This window comes from Podarcis vaucheri (genome assembly GCF_965113315.1).
Source record: "Podarcis vaucheri genome assembly, chromosome: 1".
Lineage (NCBI taxonomy): Eukaryota > Metazoa > Chordata > Lepidosauria > Squamata > Lacertidae > Podarcis > Podarcis vaucheri.
In genome coordinates this window covers 37,467,428-37,480,036 of record NC_138759.1, presented here as the reverse complement: position 1 = coordinate 37,480,036, position 12,609 = coordinate 37,467,428, and the positions used below count along the sequence as shown (strand labels likewise).

General features: G+C 44.8%; 1 protein-coding gene across 2 annotated transcripts in view; it reads left to right on the top strand.

Annotated features, from left to right (window-relative positions):
• Positions 1-12,609, top strand: part of SCFD1 (sec1 family domain containing 1) — a 43,877-nt gene that overhangs the window by 12,275 nt on the left and 18,993 nt on the right. For both annotated transcript variants that reach the window (XM_082240149.1, XM_082240148.1), the window contains 5 exons: positions 1,617-1,702; positions 2,078-2,177; positions 8,566-8,705; positions 10,810-10,900; positions 11,791-11,864. In XM_082240149.1, the coding sequence (XP_082096275.1) occupies positions 1,617-1,702; positions 2,078-2,177; positions 8,566-8,705; positions 10,810-10,900; positions 11,791-11,864 (491 nt within the window). The remainder of the gene's footprint in view (positions 1-1,616; positions 1,703-2,077; positions 2,178-8,565; positions 8,706-10,809; positions 10,901-11,790; positions 11,865-12,609) is intronic.

Genomic DNA, 12,609 nt, shown 5'->3' with positions numbered 1-12,609 from the left:
CTAATGTAACCATTATCACAAAATTTTGATAGCTCATAGGAAAATGACATTTCTCTATGAGCATGCAGGAGCCCTTCAGTAAACAATGGGTTCAGTCCCATCCAAAGACAGGCAGGAATAATAAAATGAAAGAGTTTAGCAGCCACCCCTCATATTGGCTCCAGTTCCTTTCCCTGCCTTGCTTGGAATAGGTTAGTTTATCTCAGGCTGGGCAAGATTCCTTCTGGGGGGAAAACAAGAACAAATAAGATTAGCTGTGCAAAAGAAACAGTACAGGAAATCTGATGTCTGATTTTACTACAGTGACACATGCCTTTGTTACATCCTGCTTGTCTTGCTCCACCTTAGCAAAGCTTTCAACATCTATTGTAGTGGCTTATGAGATCCAACATATCCCTCACCTTTAAACACCACAGCTCAGCTCATTCCACCAGGACTTCAGCAGCATTTGCTGCTCACTCTGCTAATGGTTCTGTTTTGGAGATTTGTAGCACAGTTACCTGGTTTATGATGAGTAGCTTGAGCACATCCCATTGTTTACTGAAGGGCTCTCACAGAGCACAAACCATTGAATAATGTGAATGCTGCTTCTGGGGACACACACAAGACCTTCTGACCAATCCTTGTGGTTGAGTGGCATCCAGTTTTCTATTTGACCTTGCCTTTTCAGTTGGCTCCTTTTTATATCAGCAATTTCACCAACATTTGAACTTGTCAGACATCCTCTTTGTGTCATGCCTTTTCATAGTTTTTTCTTCTTCTCCTGATTACGATTCTTCTTGAATTTCCTCTTGGTTTTGTCTCCCGGTTTTCACTTCCTTAAGGTCTGCAAGAACTTGGCAACAGGGCAGGAACTGGAGGCAGGATGTGAGGGTTGGCTGCTAAGCTTTTACTTTCATTACCCCTTGCCCCTGTCTATGTCTGGGTAGTGGATCTTTAGCCAGTGTTTACTGAGCCCATTGTCTCCCTCACATTCCCAAAAGGAGCATTCACAGTAAGTTTAAAATGCTCCATTCTCAAGTTTGGATCTTTCAGCTTTCCTTGATTATTGAGATATTTATACCCCAGCTTTTCAATTCCAGAAGGTAATCTCAAGCTGGTTATCTCTCTACCGTTATTTCATCATGGACCATTTTCTCATTATTTTCATCTTCGTCCTCATATAGGCTGTGGGGAAATTGACAGGTTCATTCTGTTATATTTAGCTATATTTATGGATATATGGGGATGCAGGTGGCGCTGTGGGTTAAACCACAGAGCCTAGGACTTGCCGATCAGAAGGTTGGTGGTTCAAATCCCCACGATGGGGTGAGCTCCCGTTGCTCGGTCCCTGCTCCTGCCAACCTAGCAGTTTGAAAGCACGTCAAAGTACAAGTAGATAAATGGGTACCGCTCCGGCGGGATGGTAAACGGTGTTTCTGTGCACTGCTCTGGTTCGCCAGAAGTGGCTTAGTCATGCTGGCCACATGACCCGGAAGCTGTACGCTGGCTCCCTCGGCCAGTAAAGCGAGATGAGTGCCGCAACCCCAGAGTCAGTCACGACTGGGCCTAATGGTCAGGGGTCCCTTTACCTTTACTTTTATGGATATATGAAAGCTCTGATAAATCTTTTTCAGAAACTAGATAAGAAACTCCGGGAGAACCTCAGAGATGCCAGAAACAGCCTTTTCACAGGTGACACACTTGGAGCTGGACAATTCAGGTATAAACATCTACTTGTATTTTTCAGCAGCCCCTTTTAAAGTCCTATATGTATTCATGCTTTGCAGATTTGCAGCATGTTGTTGCTTTTCATCTGCTTAGCTGGAAGATATAGCAATATTGGGATTTAAAATCCTAAGGAGAGAAAAACATTCTACATGATTTTAAAATGATGGAATGATTTTAAAATGGGGAAACCAAGCCAGATGGGCAGGGTATAAATAAATTATTATTATTATTATTATTATTATTATTATTATTATTATTATTATTTATTATATAGCAGGTGGCACTATTCTGCAGGGTTTGGCAATAAATTTGGCTACAGAAATATTCCAAATATGTTTCAGGTTATTAACTTAATATTTTTATTTAGTTTCCAGAGACCTCTCTTAGTACTTGTTGACAGAAACATCGATTTGGCAACTCCTCTACACCATACTTGGACCTACCAAGCCTTAGTGCACGATGTACTGGTAAGAAACTTGTTTTTTGTGACTATATATTCTTTGTTTATTATTATTACCAGCTCAATAATGTAAAACTTTGGTTCAGTGCTTGCCTTAAGACAGGAATGGGGAAATTGTTTCTCTCCAGATAGCATTGGATGACAACTCCCATCATCCCTGACCATCAGTTATGCTAGCTAGAACTGATGGGAGTTTGAGTAACAACATCTGTAGAGCCACAGATTCCCCATCCATGGCTGGTAAAACTGCCTAAAAACCCATTTCTTTCCACATAAAGGAAAACAGAAATCCTTACATGTGCAAAACAGCTGTTAGTTTGAACCATAATTTCCCTCCCATTATAACTGTTTATGAATGTAATTTGAGGCTGTGGTCTGCTGTAGTACAAATTTGGTTACTACCTAACTTTCACATAATGACAGTTGTGCTGTCAAATTCCTCAAATTTTGGCTGGACTTCATAACCATTCATTATTTCTAGTAGTCAGTGAGATTGGTTTTTCACTTGCTGCTCTACAAGTACATTGCTTTTGTACTTGCTTTCTGGTGAGGTGGATTTTATATGCGTTGGTTACCATATTTGTAGACCACTGAACTTGTGTGATGTGCATAGTGGATGCAGTAATAACAGTAAGATGAGATGAGAGCTAATAAACTGGATGAGAGCTAATAAACTGAAGCTCAATCTGGATAAGACTGAGGCACTGTTAATGGGTGGTTCCTTTAAGCCAGACAGGAAGGTGGCCTGTACTCGATGCGGTTACAGTACCTCTGAAGAAGAGGGAATGTGCCTTGTGGATACGTCTCAATCCATTGCTGTTGCTTGAGGCTCAGGTGGCCTAGGTCAGTGTTTCCAAACCACTGTTCCGCGGCACACTAGTGTGCCGCGAGATGTTGCCTGGTGTGCCACGGGAAAAATTTAAAAATTCGAAAGATTTTTTTTTTTAAAGTCAAATTTTCGATTGGGGCGCCGTCACTAGATGACCCCTGGGGTTCCCTCCCTCCCTCCCGCTCTGCGCCTCCCTCCTCCTCCTCCTCCTCCTCCGGGGAGGCCCTTCCTGGCTCTCGGCCAAGGCTTGGCGGCTGCCACTCACTCACTCGCTCGCCCACCCGTCCCTCCATCCCTGCACCCGGCCTCTCCCCCTCCGTCCCCGGCGCGGGGGCTGCCGGGATCCGTAGTCCCCTCGCCCTTGGGCTCCGCGCCCGCGCGGGGTGCGCGAACTACGTTTACCAGCGTGGCCTGGCGGGCCGGGCGTTTTGTTTGAAGCGCTCTTCTCCCGGCCTGCCTGCGCCCCCGCGAAGATCGGGCGGCAGGATGGAGCCCGGGGATCCCCGCGGAGGCGGAGCGGCGGAGGCGGAGGCTGCCCCCCAGGTAGGGCTGCGTCGGGGGGGGGTTATTGCAATGCTGCATCCGCGCCGGAGGGGACGCATCGGACCGCGGGGAGACCCCTTGGCGGGCGTGCAAGGCAATGCATGCGTGCAGGCGTTGCATGGAGTGCAGTGCAATGCAATGGCAACGTGGCGCCCTGCATGCATGCATGCAACTTCCACCGGCGCTCCGGACTTGGCAGGTGAGGGGGGTCCCCAGTGGGCGGCAGAGAGAGCCGGGAGGGCGAAGGGGAGCCGGGGGGGAGCAGCGCTGCTCCCCGAGCCGAGCCCGGGGGGAAACTTCGGTGTCGTTGCGCCGGGTGTTGGAAGCGGAGGCTGACGGGGGCCCCTCACCTGCAAAACCTGGTCGCCTCTCATATATTTCGTGCATTGCATTCATCGCCCGCTTTCCCCTCCAAGGAGCTCCCGGGGGCGCACGTGGTTCTCCCCGTGTTATCCTCGCAACAACAGCCCTGCGAGGTGGGTCAGGCGAGTGGCCCAAGGGAGCACCCAGGGATTGTCCTGGCCAGGTGGGGTGATTTGAACCCTGCTCTCTGCCCGGTCTTCGTCCTCATTTAGCCCCCACATGTGCATGACTGTGCATGACTGAGGTTTTCCCCCCTCGTCTTGGCTATGGTGTGAGTCTGTCCTGTTAATTAATGGGGTTCTGCCTTCAGAGAAGATGAGCCAGCCCTCAAGGAGGTGATTATGCAATTTGCTAGCAATTCATGTCCCTCCCGGCGTGACGCTGCGTGCTGACGTCACGGGGCTGTAATGGTGGTGTGCCTCGAGATTTTTTTCATGAAACAAGTGTGCCTTTGCCCAAAAAAGGTTGGGAAACACTGGCCTAGGTGGTCCAGAGTGCATTCCAACAGCTTTGGCTGGTAGCCTAGCTGTGCCCCTGTTTGGACAGAGATAGCTTAACTTCTGTTGGCTATGCTCTGGTAACCTCTAGGTTAGATTTTTGCAACGCATATGTCGGGCTACTTCTGAAGATGGTTCGGAAACTTCAGCTGCTGCAGAATTCAGCGGCCAGGGCGAGACAGTTTGAGCATAAAACACCAATCCTGGCCTGACTTCACTGGCTGCCAATTTTCCGAGCCCAACTCAAAGTGCTGGTTTTGACCTATAAAGCCTTAAACGGCTTGGGACCACAATAACTTAATAATTCCTCTCCCCATATGGACCTACCCGGACCTGCAATCATCATCTTAGGCCTTTCTTAGTGTGCCTCCTCTGCAAGAGGTCTGGAGGGGAGGTAACACAAGAATTGGCCTTTTCAGTGGTGGCTTCCCATTTGTGGAATGCTCTCCTAGAAGGCTCGCCTGGTGCCTTTGTTGCATATCTATAGGAACCATTCCTCATTTTCCAGGCCTTTGGCTAATTAAAAAATCTATGGCCTTTTAAACTGTTTTTTTCTATGTTATGTGTTTTTGAGTTTTTATATTGTAAACAGCCCTGTGATCCTTCGAGGAAGGGAGGTATAGAAATTTAAATAAAATATAGCCAATAAATAAAATATAGCCAATACTTAGGATCATTTTTACCTGTTGTAACAAAAGCTTTTAGTTTACTGTTTGAATGTTTCATGAAGTTTGCACATATCAGCAGAACAATATTTAGTACTGTTTTATAATTCCTATTCAGTTCATAACACAACTATCAACATTAAACATTAAAATATTATTCATCACCACAAGATGGTGTAGATGTTCCATATTAAGAAACTCAAAGAATAACAAGACAGTCTTGTGGTTATAAGTTGCTGTTTTTTAACTAGGAAAAGTAAACCTAAAGAATTATGGATAGCTGTTAACCAGAGCTGATATAGCCCTGTTAGACTATTTTAGGCCTCTACATCTACATGTAACTTTATGCATCTGAAGGAGACTAGAGTCCACTTACATAAATTATGCCATAATAAATTTATCAGTCTTTTAAGACTTGACAACTCCCCATGCTACCCATCTGGGCATATTAACTTTCTTTTTGAAAAATCCTTCATTTTTGTTTATGAACCCAAACCAGAGATTCCCAAACTGTGGTCCATGGACCACTAGTGGTCTGCGAGCTTTATTCAGGTGGTCCATGGTATGTTTGTGCATTTGTGATTGAAGACAGCATATGCATCACATTAAACATTCATATTGATTTTTAATTGTATATTTGCTGCTACTTTTAATTTATAATATTTTGATTTGTATGGTATTCAAATTGTAATACAATAAAATATGGGTGGAATTCAACAGCATGTTATTACAACGCTCCATCTGCACAGACACTCATTATAGTCTTGCCTATGGAGAATACTGATCACATATCTTAATAAAAATAAACTATTTCAAGAAAATGTATATTATGTCTTAAAGCAGGTGGGGGTTCTGAAATATGAAATTGTTTTTAGGATACATTTACCTTTGAAATTCAAATAATAACCACTTCTTAAAAGCATATTTCCGGGAAACATTTTAAATAGAGTTTATAGATGTTTTTCTAACATTTCTGACATACAAGTTGAATTTCAGAATTAATACTTCATAAAGCTAAAGGTAAAGGTAAAGGTACCCCTGCCCGAACGGGCCAGTCTTGACAGACTGTGGGGTTTGTGCGCCCATCTCACATTTATTGGCCGGGGGCCAGCGCTGTCCGGGGACACTTCCGGGTCACGTGGCCAGCGTGACATCGCTGCTCTGGCGAGCCAGAGCCGCACACGGAACGCCGTTTACCTTCCCGCTGGTAAGCGGTACCTATTTATCTACTTGCACCCGGAGGTGCTTTCGAACTGCTAGGTGGGCAGGCGCTGGGACCGAACAGCGGGAGCGCACCCCGCCGCGGGGATTCGAACCGCCGACCTTTCGATCGGCAAGCCCTAGGCGTTGAGGCTTTAGCCCACAGCGCCACCCGCGTCCCTTTTCATAAAGCTAGTATAATTTATTTAGGGGCATTTTATCACTTTTATAGAATTTTTATTTTTGTAATGGGAAAAAGTTACATAAGTTTTTTCTTCTTTATGTAAATCAATGTTCATTTTTCTCTTGGCTGATGCACTCAAGGGAGATTGTGGCATGCTGAACCAAATGCCATTCCAGCTACATATTTATAGCAATACATCTGTTTAGGTAATAACCATATAATAACCAATATAACCATTGCTGCTTATAAACAGGTTGATCTGTGGAGAATTGCATTACTCTTTTCATTGGGAGTCAGAAAGTTGTGTTCTGTGAAAGTACAGAAAATATATTTCTTCTCCTGAGAGGGGTAGACATTTCCCCATAATTCACATTAATATCTTTCAGTTCTTTACTAGAGGAGTCAAGCAAAGCAAAGAGTAGGCTTGGCGCTCTCCTACCCAACTCTTTTCTCTCTTTTTCTCCCTACCCCTCCCATGGCAGTATCGGTCTGTTAGATCCTCTTTATGTTCTTATGAACTGAGTAGTCCATGGGACATCTTCATCTCCCCCATTTCATCCCTACCACCTGAAGCGTTGGAGTCTGTTCTTCCTACACCGTTGCAAAAGTTTTACTATATTTTTGGTTGGGAAAATAGATATAAATGGAGCTGAAGTATAATAATGCCAGTCAGTATAAGGAGAAAATGCTTGGAAAATTGCAGTATCCTCCCATTTGCTGTTGAATTAAAGCCACTGAAGAGCCAAATTTGGTGGCTAGGTTGCTCACCGGGGCAAGACTATTTGAGCATATCATGCCAGTCCTGGTTTGGCTGCCACTTAGTTTCCAGACCCAATTCAAAGTGCTGGTTTTGACCTATAACGAGTTAAATGACTCAGGACCACAATACCTGAAGCTATGGCAACATGAGAATGGACCTTCTCTGTAGTGGCATGTTTTCTCCTGCTCTGGAGAGTAAGATTCAAACCAATGGCTTCAAGTTAGGAGCCATTCCGACTAAACAACAGATAAAACTTTCTGACAGTAAGAGCTGTTTGAAAGTGGAACGGTCTCCCTCAGGAGGTTGTGGACTCTCCTTTCTTGGAGGTTTTTAAGCAAAGGTTGGATGGCCATAGATGCTTTAGTTGTGATTTCTGCATTGCATGGAGTTAAATTAGATGACCCTTGGTGTTCCTTCCAGCTCTACAATTCTATGCTATTATTTGAACACAATCATATGCCAGTGTGAAATACTTATTATAGTTGTGTGTAGTGCTTAATATAATGTGTGACTCTTCCATTTTGACTTTTTGCTAGGCAGAAAAAAAGAACAGTAAGGACAGTTACTAACTTTTAGCCATCTTTTTTAAAGTAAGAAACAATTACAGAGAGTTGCACTGGTAGCTGCAGCTTCTAGGCGGGAGATGCCATTTTTAATTCTCCAAACACTAACTGTGTGAGGAAATGTGGGGTGTAAATGCGTTGAATAATAATAATAATCCAGAGGTGCCTTTCATTTGTGTTGACTGAAATGGTTCCAGGAATGAGAGGAGATAGATATGGGCAAAATTAAAGAACTCCCTTTGTCTCTCTTTTCTATATTCCATCTCCAAGCTGTTCTTCATACAATGCAGACTCCAGTTCAGAGGATGAGAGGGTAATCCACAGCAAGGAAAAAAGAGAACCTTATTTTCTCTCACTTTCAATGTATATTTTCTTCCATCCCCACCCCTCCCATTTCCCAGGTTGTCTTGGATTGCCTGGGCATTCTCAGAACAAAAGAGGAAGGAGGCAAATTAAAAAGCGTCTGAATGTTTTGCAGAAACATAGCCAAATAATGTTTTGTAATATTCAGAAGTTGCAACAGTTGCCCAATGGAAAAAGCCAATAATAATAATAATATCTATTCTTAAGCTTTTGTACAAAGAGTAGACTACAAGTAAACTAGCACAATTTGAGGCAGCGTTTAAAATGTCATATTTAATAGAAAGAATATGAGATTTCATTTGCTCTGCATATTCAGAATCACATTCAACAGTTGCCCTTTTTATAATCCCATTTTGAATTAGGAATATTCTGCTTTCCATTGTGGGGCAGCAGGCAAAAATGTTTAATCCATATAATTTTCTTTAAAGGATTTTCATTTGAACAGAGTTGTTTTGGAAGAGTCTTCAGGAATGGAAAATTCCCCAGCAGGTGCTAGACCAAAGAAAAAAAATAAAAAGTCATATGATTTAACTGCAGCTGATAAATTTTGGCAGAAGCATAAAGGAAGGTAAGCTGGATATTTTAAATGAACTACTTCTGCTTCAAGGTCTATTACTAACTAGGGGCTTTGCCCCTGCTCACTCCACTTACCAATCTCTCTGCCATTCCCCACCACATCAAACCCCTTCCCACCTCATGCCACTACAGAGGTCATTGTTCACCTTCCTAACCCCATTTCCAAAGCCACGTCTCTCTTCTTCAGGCTTGCTTTGCACTCATTTTCACCTTCACCCCAACTTCCTTTTGTTCAACTCTCCTTGAATACAAATAACCCCCATAGTAACCTCTTGCATCTTTCTCATCCCACACATTGCAACTACTAAGCAGCCTTTTCACCTTCTGCCTGTCTATGAAGCCACCCCCTTCTATTCTACAGACCCTTTCATGCCCCTGCTTCAATCCCATTCCTCTTATTCCCTCCTTTTTAACCCCCTTTGCACCTCCTCCACCCTCCTCTCCCTTGCACACAGACCACTCCCATTTTCATGCCTCCTCCTCTCTCCAGTGTTGCAGCCTTCTTTACACAACATGATGATATATGTTACTCTATATTTAAGATGAATAAAATCTTAACAGCAAATCTGTCAGTTAGCTTGTTCAGTTATAGAAGACTAAGGTCACTTGATGGGTGTTACACATAGATTGGTGTTTGCTTGTTAATAAAATATCTTCTAAATTAGCGTATTTTTCGCTCCATAGGACGCACTTTTTCCCCTTCATAAATTAAGGGGAAATGTGTGTGCGTCCTATGGAGCGAAGACGCCATAGCCCCGCGACCCTCTCCTGGCTGGAGAGGTGACGCGCTGCTATGGCAGGAACCTCTACAGCCCCGTGTCACCTCTCCAGCCGGGAGAGCACGCACGTGGGGCTAAAGCAGCCCCCCGCGACCCTCTCCCGGCTGGAGAGGTGACGCGCGGCTATTGAGGCTCCTGCCATACCCGCGCGTCACCTCTCTAGCCGGGAGAGCGTGCGTGGGGCTAAAGCAGCCCCCCGCGACCCTCTCCCGGCTGGAGAGGTGACGCGCGGCTATGGCAGGAGCCTCTACAGCCCTGTGTCACCTCTGCAGCCGGGAGAGCACGCGCGGGGCTAAAGAAGCCATAGCCCTGCAACCCTCTCCCTGCTGGAGAGGTGACGCACGGCTATGGCAGGAGCCTCTATAGTCGTGCGTCACCTCCCCAGCCGGGAGAGTGCGTGCGGGGCTAAAGAAGCCATAGCCCCGCAACCCTCTCCCGGCTGGAGAGGTGACGTGCGGCTATGGCAGGAGCCTCTCTGCTGCATGCCTTTCCCCGCTCCCCGACCTGCTCTTTGGGGCTGGTGGTGGGCTTCCCCCCCCCAGCCCCAAAGAGCAGGTCAAAAGGAACCTGAAGCCTGGAGAGCGAGAGGGGTCAGTGCACACCGACCCCTCTCGCTCTCCAGGCTTCCAAGGTAGCCGCCTGAACGCACCTTAAACGGCACCTTGTTTTAGAGCGGGAAAACAAGCGGGGGAAAGTTCTCCCCCTCTCTGTGCAGCGCTTCCTGTCGCTTCACTGAAGGGGCACTGGGCAGAGAGGGGGAGAATTTTTTTTTTCTTGTTCTCCCCCCTCTAAAACAAAGTGCGTCCTATTGTCCGGTGCGTCCTATGGTGCGAAAAATACGGTACTACATTGAATCTAGAACGTCATGTCGAAGACAACACAGGGTACGAGAAGTGAAATACATAATTGTGGGAAGTTACTATGAAATGTTTGAAGGCTTCACATTGTTTATCTCTCTCACATGAAGCAGCTGAGGAATAGAAGAAGAAGAGGTTTAAAACAGCCAATTTTTAGTGTCCTTCTTGCTGGACTCCTCAAACAATGGCAGAAGTTAGGCAGAGGGACACTGAGAAGAAAATTGAGGTTTGAGTAAAGCAGGGATGGAGAGACAGTGAGAGTTCGTTTTTAAAAAAAACCATAGTTTTAACAAGGAGAAAAGAGAAGGGTACTGAGTTACTGTGTACAGCCCCAGGTGTGTTTGCGATGAAGGGTTGGTGGGCTGAATGAAAGTGAATAAAGGACTATGGAAGCCGGGGTTTTTACAGACTGTGTTAATTTAAAGTGTAGATTTAAACAGTGCCTACATAATCTCTTTAGCCCTTTCCCAGAGGTAGCCGAGTCGGTTCAGCAAGAGCTAGAAACTTACAGAGCTCAGGAAGATGAAGTCAAGAGGCTTAAAAGTATAATGGTAAGATTTGCTTATATCTAACTTAAAATATTATTCTTGGAATTTATACAGTGCTTTAAAATGTTGACATTCAAGAAATGTACTGGGTGTTTCCAGGAAGTAAATGCACAGGAAGGGGGAGTTGGGAGGACTTGAGAGGCAATGCAGCACAGCCCTATTAGGACTGGAGTTTAAACCTCTAACAAGGTTGCACTTTTAAGAGATGCATGGAAAACAACTCCCGCAACCAAGCTTGTGCCAGATGTATTGCTCTGCTTTCATTTGGACCACATCAGCGGGGCTGAGAGGAGGGGTCGTCTCATCTGGGCACCCCAGGCCCTCCATACACACTGTCCAGGCTTGTACCCCAAAGAAATCCCTTTGGTGCTGGAGGAGACAGGAGGCAGCAGTTACATGTTACTGGTCTCTGCAGCCCCCCAGCAGGTGCTAGTATTCTCCAGTGGTTTGACTTCATCCCTGGAGGCACACTGTATCTTTTGATGCAGACAGCTGCCAACAACACTAGGAAAGCAGTAAACAATATATATTTTGAGGTAATTTTAAGGTCTGGCAGAGGGCTTGTTGGAAGTCTGCATTCACCCATTGCGTTGGTAATCATATTTTAGGGAGTCATTCACAGAAGAGACTTGAAAATGTTTCAGTATTTTCAATCCTTTTTGGTGATTTTTGTGAACTGCTTTGAAATTATTTTTCCAGTTAAGTGATATATAAATTCTATGAAGCAAATGTATAAACCAGTAGACCTAGATTTATCTTTCTTCAAAACCTATGTAAAATTTAATTGTGGTTCTTCTGTTATAAAGTTCAATATTTCAACTGGATTTTCACCATATTTGTGTTCTTCAAGTATATATGGTGGTTGTTTTTTTTGAAATTATTTTTCTTCCCAGGGACTAGAAGGTGAAGATGAAGGAGCAATAAGTATGCTTTCTGATAACACAGCTAAGCTAACTTCAGCTGTTAGGTAAGCAATATTACTGAAGCATTCTTAAGTGCTTGCAAAATACTTGTCATTTAATCGGTTTTCTTTCTTATTCAGTTTTAAGGATACTTGACTGACTCTCCAGAGTATGTTCCATAGTAGAAGCATAACACTGCGACACACTAGTGTACCCCAATGATATAAGATAACATGGGTGCCAAATTATAGGCTGGGAAGATTAGGAAGTCTGATTATTGAAATCATACCACTACAGATTACATCTTGTAACATTTGCTGAGGGGCAGAGAAATAGGATTTACATATCCAGTATCCTGATCCTGTGCTAGAGCTGGGTGATATTTCGATTCTTTGTCTGAAACTGGTACGAAGTTCAGATTGTGATATCGGTTTCAGACTTTTTGAGGCTCCCTGGCCACTGCCAGCACAGCGCATTTCACTCCCATCTGTCTGCCTGCCTGCGCTGTGCTGGCAGTGGCCAGGGAGCCTCAATGTATGGCCCGCTGAAATTGCCTGTTCTGCCTGCCTGCCTGCCTGTGTGTTTGCCTTCACCCGAGCAAGCTTCCATATCTCTTCTCTGGTGGTACTGTTATTGTTGGCTTGCTTCCCAAGTGACCAAAGGCCTCAGATATCACAGGTGCGTGTTTATAGGTGGAGACTCCTAGAGGCATTTAAAACTTTTCAGTGGCTGGGATTCCAGTCAAGTTCCTCCCCACCCACTGTCCCCAGGTCACATACTTGGGAACTCTTATCACAGAGCCAGTGAGTA